This window comes from Carya illinoinensis, chromosome 2 (genome assembly GCF_018687715.1).
Source record: "Carya illinoinensis cultivar Pawnee chromosome 2, C.illinoinensisPawnee_v1, whole genome shotgun sequence".
NCBI lineage: Eukaryota > Viridiplantae > Streptophyta > Magnoliopsida > Fagales > Juglandaceae > Carya > Carya illinoinensis.
The window spans coordinates 26,612,293-26,624,693 of NC_056753.1; the positions used below are offsets into that span (position 1 = coordinate 26,612,293).

Sequence of the window (12,401 nt, forward strand, 5' to 3'; positions counted from 1 at the left end):
TTACATTTTTTATTCGGCTCTGCCAAGTTTGTCTATGCCTATATTATTTTTTTGAGATAATTGCATGGAATTTTCTCTTACAACTCCGGTACCCCTATCTTCAGGTAGACTTTTTTGTCACGAATGAGGCGGCGGAAATACCAATGACAAAGGGCAATTTAGTCACAGTGAAACTTTCAACGATTATATTTTCGTCTCTCCAGAACTGGCTCATTAAATTCAAGGATGAAGCAAAGGGGGCCGGGGGTCGTTGAATGCGAAAGGATCCTCTCGGCTCTTCCCACGCGTTAAATTCAACTATTCGTATCCAGTTTCAGATTCCCAAGAATACCCCCTACGACCCTCCTAAATTTCCGCACTCGCTATCAGGTTTTCGCCGTTATTTCCTTGCCGACTGAATGGCTTTTCGGTAATGGATTCGACAACTATCGTTTTTCAACCTCCATGTCTCTCCAACGGTCCAACATTGACTCTGTCTCTCTCTCCCTCTCTGAAGGACTCTGAGTTGCCCGTCAAATTTAACTTTGTCTATGTACTTCCCAATCCCTGGACACCCTTTCAATTTCCTACATCAAACCTTTTAACCCTTCAGTTTATGATCAGTTTCTTTCTCTCTGTGTGTGTTTTTCTTTCGTTCTGGGATTTTTTACCGTTATGTGGCTGGACGTGATGTTGCTCGAAAGGACGTTGGATATTTTCGTCCCCTCTTGGTGGGAGATCAAGGTCACTGTTGCCGCTTCGGTGTTTGTGATCGTCGCCTACTGGTTCTTCACGTACCGGAGCGGTGATGTCGATGGTGATGAAGCACTCGTCGACGGCAATTCGCCCAAGTCTGGGGACACTGATGAAGACAAGGTCAATTCCTTTCAATTCTTACGTTCTTTTTGTTCAGCATGTGAATATCAATGATCATAATGGTTAATCGCACTAAGTTTTTTGTTCTTATGAGAATTTTTAATAATGAATGCCGTTGGCAATGATTAGTGTGAATTTTTGTGGGTGTTTGAGAGTTAATGGTTTTCAGGGTGAAAATGTGGTCGATTAATTTGAGATTAACAATCTGGTGTGGTTCTTTTGTTGGGTTCTTAGAAGATATTGCAAATGAGAGTAGTGTAAATTTTTAGTTTGACTTTTGTCACTTCTACATGTTTATTCATGTTTCGTCCGAAGTTATTTGTTTGCAAGTTCTTTTCTTTTATTTTTCTTATTCTTCCTCTCATTCCTTGATTTTTTTGTCATTTCCAAATGATTCATGGCAATCCTAGTTTTTATTTCTAACTTGTCTTCTAGGAAGGTGCGATTCTTGTTTTACTGAGAGTGTCATATAGATATTTATTTGGATTGTCCCGATCAAAAAATAAAAAAGATATTTATTTGGATAGTTGCATTGAATAACAAGTGCCTTCTTCCTATTTCTTTCCCAAGGTCGTTTGATAAACTTTGTTTTTAAGGGGTGTAATTTTGGTTTAGAACCTGGTTTTTCTTTCCTTTTATGTGTACACGTTTTATATTTCTTATAGTTTTCATCATCATCATCATCGTTGTTGTTGTTGTTTAGTTTTTTTTATTTGTTTCTCTTTGCTTTTTTAAAGTCATGCCAGAGCTATTTAAATTTATGTTATCTTTAGATACTGATATTGGACCTATATTCTTATCCTGCTGGTTACAATCTGCACGCATCTATTTCATGGAGTAATTTTTAACTTGTTTGACATGCAGTTCTGCCCTTATTTTGTAGATGGGCCAATTGAAAGGAGATCCTCAAACCAATTTAGCATACTTAATCAAGGTAAATAAAATCTTGTGATCATGATTTGGCTCTGGTGCTTGTTTCCAACCAGTGTTCAGTGTTTATATTGGATTTGACATTGGCTTGATGTAATGGATCTTCTGTTGCTTGTTGATATGAGATAGTGTGTGCTGTATTTTTCAGTTGGAATTGTTGGCAGCTAAAAATCTCATCAGTGCAAATTTAAATGGCACATCTGATCCATATGCAATCATTACTTGTGGTACAGAGAAGCGATTCAGGTTACTTGGATCCTTTTCCATACTTTGCATTTGCATTAATGTTGTTGGTTAAGAGATTTTTTTAATGAAATATGTTAACTTCATCTTTGGTTGGACATGATGATTAGTACAACACTGAACTCTGACATATATTTAACAGCATTGTGGTGGTTATGTGCTTTAGTAATTGACAGGATCAAAGATACTAATTTAACCCTCTCTAACTTATTGTTAAGGCATTTTAAGGCAATAATGTACTTACTTTTTTTTTTTTTATTGATATGTGGAAAAAAGGTAAATAATATACTTACTTGATATGTGATTACGGTTCAGAGAAAGCATAGCATAACTATATAATTATGGTTTACTACTTAGCTAGGATTAGGGTTCTTAAGATTTGTGGTTACTTTTTTAATGTTTCGAACTATGGATTATTAGGGTTTGTGGATAGTTTCACTTTTGAAGTATGGAGTAATTATACTCGGCAAATTTTTGGGGCAGTATGCAGTTGGCTTCTTGGTATCATGTACTTCATGTGTGCTAGATTATGCATATCCTTTTGGGGATGTTTGGACACGGAGATGAGACATGAAATTCTCAAAACTTCTCATAATTTCATTGGCAAACATCACTCAAACATAAAACACTTTTCAATTTCAAATCTTCAAATTTTTCATCTAATTATTACCTAATCATTATCCAAACACAAAAACCAATACAGTTTTTACAAACTTCAAAACAAAACACAAAAATCAATACAACTTTTTCAATCTTCAAAACAAAAATTATATTCAAACCATTGTTTAACTTTATAATATTTTTATTCAACTTTTTCTCCCTCCTTTCCCAAAATCCAATAAAAAATCTTAACTCAAACCATTTCATTACTATTCATAGAATTCTGAAAACAAGTGTCCAAACGAGCCCTTAAAGATAACTACAGATTTTGCATGCAAAAATGAGCTGGATTGTAGAATCTTTTTTTTTTTTTTTATATATAATAAAAGTAGAATATTTTTGTACCTAAATGTAGTTTTTTAAATTGAACAAATGATATATTTCTAAGTCTTGCTCTTAAATGGTGACGCATAGCTCAATTGTATCTACTGTTATCTAATTTTAGTTGTTACCATTGTAGTTCCATGGTTCCTGGTTCAAGAAATCCACTGTGGGGAGAGGAGTTTAATTTTTCTGTTGAAGAGCTTCCTGTTCAGGTAGTTATAAGACCCTTTACTACTACTAGTACTACTTCTACTTGGTTTTTACTTTAACATGCACGTTCCTTTCTTTTGAGGCCTGGGCATCAAAACTCTACTTGGGCTTTGCCTATTCTCAATCTTATTAATAAAATTTCTGTTACTTAATAAAAAAATATCTTAATGATGTTTCATACAAGTTTTCTTTATTTATTATATATTTAAATAAAACCTCTGAATTTTATTGTACTGCTCTCATTTGGGTTGGAGCACCACCTCCATACAAAAGGGCAAAAGTCCAGAAACTATACAACCCTTCCACACTATACAAGTTGTTGGTTAGTAGTTTGTTGATTTGTGTACTTGGGGTCCGTCCCCTTGCACATCTAGTGAAATTTATAGTTGTAAAATGTATTTGTTATTGTACTTCATCAATCTTTTTTTCATATGTAAGCATTGTACTTCATCACCTTTGAAAACTCATTTTTGTTTCCTGAATTTCTTTTTCAATAGATGAGTAAGCAATGTTCTTGGACCCTTTTATATTATATTGTTCGAAAGTCCTCTGTTTATCCACAAATATCCTAATCTAGGTAAAGCAAGAGTTGATACTAGGTCCTGGTTATGAGGTCAAGATCTTGACACATTTCTATTAATTTTATTTGCATATTCTTTTGTCCAAGTTGCTGGTGGAAGTTGAGCTTCATGATTCCATATTTATGTTTAACGTATTCATCTTGTAACTACAATTGAAGTAGATAGTTGATCCTACTATTTTGGAAATTCATATTTGTGTATTTGGCGTGAAGGGGGAATGAGGAATGATTACTAAAATTCATTTTTTTCATATATCTCTCTGTTGACATTATAGTGTATTTATGAAGGTTTGTTATATGAAATTGATTTTCTTCCCCTCTTGATGACATATTGAATTTATTAATGTTTCACACGTGAAGGAAGAAAATAATGTTTTTTTAATGGTAACATAGATTGACATGTTTTGTTTCTTTACTGAGGTTTATGAAACCGAACATTTTAACCCATCTGTAGGATATTAATGTGTTCTTCTACATATATTGTTCTTCATTTATGTGTGGTAACTTTTTTCAAAGTACACATGCAGTTGATAAAAAAACTGATAGCCCACGTGTCCATTCTTTGATGGCAAAGTTGTACTAACACAAGCTATTATCATTAAATAGGATTGCGGCAAGAAAGTATGGTTCAAATTACACATTCTTGGGCTGTTTGAGCCAGGGCTTATATCCTTTCTTTGTCAAGTTTATACCTCATTTGACCAAGAACTTATATCCATTGCTAGTTAAATATCTGACCTAGTTTGACTTGACTTGACCTAGATGCTGCACAAATTTTAATTGCGAATAGCCGAAAACCTGGATAAGAAATAACCCGAGACAAGGGACCTTCTTTCTCCTATCTTTCGTTCCTTTCACTACTTATTGACAATTGACCCTTACACACCAGTGACAGCCACCAATGGCAACAGTTCTTGCAAGCAATCTGGATAATGGACATTGAAGACAGAACTGACAACCATAAGAAGGCCAATAGAACGAACTGACACTAGTTATAGACAGACCAAACCAATTAACAGTCATGCTTTTGGCTACTGGAAGGTGGTTTTTTTAATCTGTCTGATTTTTTTAAAAAAAAAAAACTTATTTTTTTTCCTTCAATTTTGAATGCGAGGGATTATACCCTCTTATATGAATGATATAACATGGCTTTGCCAATAAGGGGTGTAAGAATGTCGACTTACCCTCTCATTTTTCAAATTTTTTTATATTAGAAGAATATATAATGGAATAGTGTATTGTTATGTGGTATGTACACTCATCAGAAGAATACCCTCTTAACAATTGACATCTTAGTCATATGCCTCATAGAAGCTGTTTGTTAATTAGTTTACTGATTGAAAAGGTTGGGTACTTTAAAGGGTACCCCTACAACAAGGTGATAAACCTTCTAATTAGGTGAAGGAAAGAGTTGATCCTGGATCTTTAGTATGGAGCCAAGATCCTTAGATCTTTCCACAAGTACTGGTTCATATTTTTTTCATCCAAGTTAATGGAAGTTGTGTGATATCATTTCTGTTGAAGTTAAAATTGGAACTCCTACATTAATTATAAAGCCCAGTTCCACTTGGTAAACAATCAATGTGGGACTTAGCACCCATGTACTTGTGATAACCACAAGTATGGAGCCAAGATCTTTAGACCTTTCCACAAGTACTGGTTCATATTTTTTTCATCCAAGTTAATGGAAGTTGTGTGATATCATTTCTGTCGAAGTTAAAATTGGAACTCCTACATTAATTATAAAGCCCAGTTCCACTTGGTAAACAATCAATGTGGGACTTAGCACCCATGTACTACCATCAAAATCCTCCTACCTAAGATGCTGCTTAATCACAATATTGTATCACAATATCTATGTTTGTACATTTTTACTTTGCAGTATGATTAAAGTCAATATCTCATCCTAACCCCAAGGGGTTGGCCCAAGTGGTGAGGGCCTTGGTTTTGGGGTATCACTTCCTTTAAGGTCCAAGGTTCAACATCTCATGGGTGTAAACAATCCTTTGGGGCCACACACCTTGGTGAAAAGTCAGCGATTTAACCAGTTCTGTTTAGGAAAACTTCCGGGGGTGCGGTGTACAGGACCGGGGTTTACTTTGCAGGGGTGGGTCCGAAGGGCTCTCTGCCTTGGAGAGGTTGCCCGACATTAAAAAAAAAAAAAAAGAAAAAAAAAAAAAGGAAGAAGTCAATATCTCATCCTCCCATGTTGGGAGCTCATAATTGATAGAAGACAATGTATATTTGAGTTTGATGATGCTGGGGCCAAGATCCTTTGACCTACAAGTATTGTTTCATAGTTTTTCATCCAAGTTAAAGGAAGTTGTGTTTAATGATATCATTTCTGTCAAAGTTAAAATTGGAACTCCTACATTAATTATAAAGCCTAGATCCACCTGGTAAACAATCAATGTGGGACTTAGCACCCATGTAATGCCATCAAAATCCTCCTACCTAATGCTGCTTAATCACAATATTGTATCACAATATCTATGTTTGTACATTTTTACTTTGCAGCACAATCAAAGTCAATATCTCATCCTCCCATGTTGGGAGCTCACAATTGATGGAAGAAAAAGTATATTCTCACTATGCTTCAGAAGGAATTGTTGTAATTATGATTGGAGCTCCTAGAATTATAAATACTAATTCCAGCTAGTAAACTATCAATATGGGATTTAGCACCCATGTGATGCCTTCACTATCATCTTACCTAATGTGTTGATTAGTTTCAATATATTGCATCATGATCTTTATGTTTGTACATTTGGAATTTGCACTATGATAAGAGTTGATGTTTCATTCTTTTATGTTGGATGTTCATAATTATATGAAGGAAGAAAGGAAGATACCGTATATATTTTTTTGCAGTATGTGGCCATAGATCTCTTTGTTGACATTACCAGTTTCTTTAAGTGGGTTTCATGTATGTAACTGATATTTCCCCACTGACTAGCAGATTAATGTGACAATATATGATTGGGATATAATTTGGAAAAGTGCTGTTCTTGGTTCTGTGACTGTTCCAGTTGAAAGTGAAGGTCAAACAGGTGCAGTTTGGTATACATTGGATAGCCAATCAGGACAGGTATCTTCCTTTTTGTTGGTTTTATTAATTTTATTTTGACGACCTCCTGTATCATTGGTTATTCCTTATAGAGACAAAAAAAAACTCTGATATTTGCTTGTCAGGTCTGTCTCCATATTAAAACAATAAAATTGGCCATAAATTCTCCCAGGTAGCCTTTTTTATCTTTTTTATTTTATTTTATTTTATTTTTTTATTATTTATCAATTAACTCGTTGACCTCTCTCTGTTTGTCTCTCCCCCCCCCCCCTCTCTCTCTCTCACACACACACACGCACAACACGATAGTTGATTTTATGATTCTTTCCAGGTAGATATAAGTGCATGAATTCAATTGGTCTTTTCTATTTTTTTTTCATGCGCTTTAGGACCTGAGCTTAAGTATATGGTTGTGCACTTATCAAATAAAAAAAAAAAAAGTATATGGTTGTGTTGATGACATGCATGCACATCTATATTTGAGGGTGTTGCATTTGACTTGACTCTAAACTTATCTTTGGCAATAATCTCGTAGCTATTTTTTATAGGTAAATGATGATAATGAGGATAATCTTGTAACTCTTATCTGTATAATTCTTGGACATAAATTTCCATGCTTCTCGTTTCACTTACTTTCTACTTGATGTACCTCTGATGTCTTGCTATTGCATCTAATGCGACAACATCCTCTATATCTTAAGAACATTTATGCTTGGGCTGATCTAATTAGTTTACTTCTTGATGTGTTATGTTGAATTGCTAGGTAGGACCCCTCAAGTATCATTCATGTAATCATATCTGGTTCTTGATAACAATTATTCTTCTATCAAAATTACTAAGATTTTACCGTTAGGGCTATGAATGGCTTTGCTGGAGCTCCTGCTCGAAGAAGGATTTCTTTAGATAAACAAGGGCCAACAGTGGTTTACCAAAAGCCTGGGCCTCTTCAAACAATATTTAATCTCCCTGCGGATGAGGTGAGTTGCATAGACTCTGTTTTTATGGAAATTGTGTTCTTCTGAGCTCTCAAATAGCACTTATATGACCACAAATGTATGGGGGTTGCAAGCCTAAGAAATTGTGTCTGTTTCAGGTTGTCGATCATAGTTATTCTTGTGCACTTGAGAGGTCATTCTTGTATCATGGCCGTATGTATGTTTCCGGATGGCGCATTTGCTTCCATTCAAATGTTTTTTCTAAGCAGATGAAGGTTAGCTTACCATTCTTCTTTCTTAGGTTGGCCCAATATTGCACTGGTAAATCATTCATTTAACGAATCAGGCAAATTTCATTAATGCAATTTAATCTTTTCAGCTCAGATACCAAATCAATTGGTCACTTTCAATGTGCTCAACTTGCGATTTGGTGCAAATATTTTGTGTATACATTAAGCCCAACTTATAAGCTCATAGAATTCTAACCGTTAGGGTGCACTTAGAGGTGAAAGGGCGAGTTTAGGATGAGCTGTAAACCCTGACATCTTGAATTTGGTTCTGCCATAGGAATTCCTTTGGTCCTACCTCGGTGGGGTTTCATGTCTTCAAAAAAAGTTTTATTTATTCTCAATGTAACAGAGTAGAATTCATGTCTTGGGTTATTTTTAAAATAAGTAGCTTGATTTATTTGTCACATGACAATGGTGTGACTTCATTCAGCTTTTCACTGAGGTCAAGTGATGCAGGCAGGAAGAAACTCATGACAGAGCAATATTAAAAGTATTGGAATTCTTAAATAAATGTTTGATTATGATGCGGGGACCAGGGTACCCTTTGTAGGTTATATTCGTTATTATTGAGTATTGATTACTACATTTACTTTATCTGCATTAGGAAGTCTCAGGTCTATTTGATTTTAGTCTTATATAATGTTAGGAGTCAAGGGTATTTCTAGAACTTTTAGATTTCTAAAACAAGTTTAAGTCCATTGGCTGCTATTATGGACTTTGTTATGTTATTATATTTTATTTGTTGGGGTTTTGGTAGTAGTTAGTATGGACTTAGTAGTCAAAGCCCATGGAATCCAATTTCTATTTGGGTTGGATTTCTTTTTTTGTACAAATACTATGTAACACTAAGTAGCGAGTTTTATGTGATTTTTTTTACCAATTTTGGTTTTGAGATTTGTGGATGCCGAAAGAACTCTTTAAGTGCTTGCATAGGGAATTTGGTGTGATGCTTAGATGTATCTTCTTCTGAAATTGGGAAGTCTTCTTACCAAAACTATGTAGTAGGTAATTCTAGGAAACTCTAAATGTAATATCAAACTCAGGAGGTCCAAGTCTACAGTTCTAATACCTTGGATTGAGTATAGGAAGGTGGTGAATGAGATCTCACATTACTTGGGACAGAGAAGTTCTTGCCCTTTATAATAATATCAAGTGGCTCTAGTAGTCACCTTGATTGTTCCTTTGGAGTATAAGTTCATATGTCGTTGGGGCTCCTTGAATCGTACTTAAAGTCAAGTCTCAACTAGAAATGCAGGACTTGAGCTGTGCTAACTGTGATGGAATGACCTAATGAGGACGGCAAGGGAGAGATTGTAATGATTATGAGGACGGCAAGCTAACTGTGCTAGATTGAGTATAGAAAGGTGGTGAATGGGATCCCACATTGCTTGGAAGGGAGAATTTGTTGCACTTTATAATGATTATGAGGGGGGGCTTTTCTTTAGTCTTTACATCGGCTCATTTTAAGCTTGCCATTAGACGACTCACCCCAACAAGTTGGCCCAAGTGGTGAATGCCTTGGTCTTAGGGTATCACTCCCTTCAAAGTCCAAGATTCAACACCTCATGAGTGCAAACAATCCTTTGGGGCCACACTCCCTAGTAAAAGTTAGTGATTTAACCAGTTCCGTGTAGGGAAACTCTGAGAGTGCGGTGCATGGGACCTGAGTTTACTTTGCATGGATAGGTCCAAAGGGCCCTGCATTTGAGAGGTTCCCAGACATTTTAAAAAAAAAAAGTTGCTACTAGATAAACTCCTGCAACTAACTTATTTGTTTCCATCACTTCACGTATCACACTTTTCTAACATTTGGTCACTTAAACCCTTTTTAGAAATTAGCCTAAGTTCTTTCATTGGTGCTACCATACATCATCAAGAGAACTATTATAAAGCAATTCGATTGTAACAGCTCTACACAAATGTTGGCTTAAGTTTTTGTCTTTAATGAGTATGTGCTTGCTATACTGAATAAGTTATAAATGGAAAAATAGTCAAGCCAAGCTCCAACTTCAATGTGTGTTCTTCTATAGTTGTATACTTAACAAAGCCTTAACATACTTAACAAAACCTCAAGTAAATCATTTTGAATTGGTTGTATGAGTTATATCCTGCACTTAGGCATTATCTAGGAGCATACATTTTTTCTATAAACTTTAGGGTCTTCAAAAGGAGTGAAGTTACTCTTATTATTCTCTCCATTAGTCATATCTCTTTTTGATGTTTTTCCTCATATTTTTTCTCTAATGGTGCCTTTAGTTTATGTTGCCTCCATATTTTTTGCAAATGCATATTATCATTTTAGTTACCCTCTTCTTGACCAGCTATTAATTGACTATTGAGGAATTCGTGTCGTTGAACTTGCTTTTGTCTCGGGTTTTTTCGGATCACTTCCCTATTTTGCTAGATTGTGGAGGTATACATGGGGGTCAATGGTATTTTAAGTTTGAAAATATGTGGCTTGGTGCTGACGGGTTTGAGGATAGGGTTAGGAGTTGGTGGACATCTTATCAGTTTATTGGAACTCCTAGTTTTATCCTTGCAAGTAAACTGAAGGCCTTGAAGAATGACTTAAAGAAGTGGAATGTTGAAGTTTTCGGGGATGTTGATAATCAGAAAAATTCCCTTTTGGACGAGTTGCATGCTTTGGAGGATGGGGAGGAGACTGAGGCTATGAATGAGAAGGCAATGTTGAGGAAAAAAGAGGTGGTGACCAAGCTTGAAAGAATTTTGCTGAGGGAAGAGATTTCTTGGAGGCAAAAGTCGAGAGCCCTTTGGTTGAAAGAGGATGACAAATGTAAAATTTTTTTTTTTTTACAAAATGGCTAATTCACATAGGTGTGGTAATGCCATTGAGATGCTTTATTCTGAAAATAATGAGCTTTCTTCCCCTTCTGAGATTCAAGATCATATTGTGCAATTTTATGAAGTTCTACTAACCTAGAAGGCTGATTGGAGAACTACTCTTGATGCTTTGGTTTTTGATTCATTGGATTCTTTTTCTGCAAGCTGGTTGGAGAGACCGTTTGAGGAGAATAAGGTTTATCAGGTGGTTTGTAGAATGGTCAAAGATCAAGCCCCTGGCCCGAATGGTTTTTCCATGGGGTTTTTTTCAAGTTTGTTGGGATGTTGTGAAAGTAGATGTTTTGAGGGTTTTCCAGGAATTTTTAAACTACCAAAAGTTTGAGAAGTCTCTTATTCCTAAAATACTTAGGGCCTCTGAGTTGAAGGATTTTCGCCCCATAAGCCTGTATGTGGGATTTATAAGATAATTTCTAAGATGCTTGCCAATTGCATGAGTACAGTGATTGCTTGGTTGCTAATTACTTGATTCTATTTTGTTTTGGGTGGGCAAATACTTGATTCTATTTTGATTGCTAATGAATGTTTAGATAGCCGAATGAGGGAGGTGTCCCAGGTGTCATTTGTAAGCTGGATATGGAGAAGAAGTATGATCATGTGAATTGGGATTTTCTTTTCTATATGCTTGGGAGATGTGGTTTTGGGGAGAGGTGGTGTGCGTGGATTAGACATTGCGTCTCTACTGCTCGGTTTTTAGTGTTAGTTAATGGAAGTCCTTGTGGTTTTTTCTATAGGTCTCATGGATTGAGACATGCGGATCCGTTATCCCCTTTCCTCTTTGTCATTATCATGGAAGCTTTGAGTCGAATGGTGGAGGCTGTTGTAAGGGGGGGTTTTCTTTCTGGATTTACAGCGGGAAATGTTTACAATGGCTTTTTCACACTTTCTCATCTTCTTTTTGCATATGATACCACTATTTTTCGTGATGCTGATCGTGGACAGATTCAAGCCTTAAGGGCTGTTTTACTATGTTTTGAAGCTGTATCAGGCCTTACAGTAAACTTGGGTAAGTCGGAGATGGTTCCAATGGGAGAGGTGTGGAATATTAACTGTTTGGAGGGGTTTTTGGGGTTTAAAGTTGCTGCTCTACCTATGAAATATCTTGGCCTTCCATTGGGGTGTCTTTCAAGGCTAAGTCTATTTGGGATTGGGGTAGTTGAGAAGATTGAGAAAAGGTTGGTGGGTTGGAAGAGGTTATATCTATCAAAAGAGGGTAGAATCACTCTTATTAAAAGTACTATTTCAAATCTCCCAACTTTTTACCTTTCTTTATTTCCTTTGCCTGCAAGGATGGGAAACCGAATTGAAAAATTATTTCATACATATTTGTTGGGAGGAATGGACGAGGAGACTAAAATCCACCTTGTTAGTTGTACTAGCGTTTGTTCTCCTATTTCAAATGGTGGTTTGGGGGTCAAAATTTGATTAGTTTTAACAAGGCCTTGTTA

At 35.9% G+C, this 12,401-nt stretch overlaps 1 protein-coding gene across 5 annotated transcripts in view; it reads left to right on the forward strand.

The window, feature by feature from the left end:
* Positions 1–210: 210 nt before the first annotated feature.
* LOC122300583 (BAG-associated GRAM protein 1-like) overlaps positions 211–12,401 on the forward strand; it is a 42,058-nt gene continuing 29,867 nt past the window's right edge. For 2 of the 5 annotated variants that reach the window (XM_043111349.1, XM_043111350.1), the window contains exons 1-8: positions 211–855; positions 1,739–1,789; positions 1,934–2,031; positions 3,149–3,224; positions 6,762–6,890; positions 6,995–7,041; positions 7,723–7,846; positions 7,963–8,079. In XM_043111349.1, coding sequence (XP_042967283.1) covers positions 655–855; positions 1,739–1,789; positions 1,934–2,031; positions 3,149–3,224; positions 6,762–6,890; positions 6,995–7,041; positions 7,723–7,846; positions 7,963–8,079 — 843 coding nt within the window. In that variant the 5' untranslated portion in view covers positions 211–654. Of the gene's footprint in view, positions 856–1,719; positions 1,790–1,933; positions 2,032–3,148; positions 3,225–6,761; positions 6,891–6,994; positions 7,042–7,722; positions 7,847–7,962; positions 8,080–12,401 lie in introns of those variants that run through there. The other 3 variants (XM_043111348.1, XM_043111351.1, XM_043111352.1) reach the window with 3 other exon arrangements.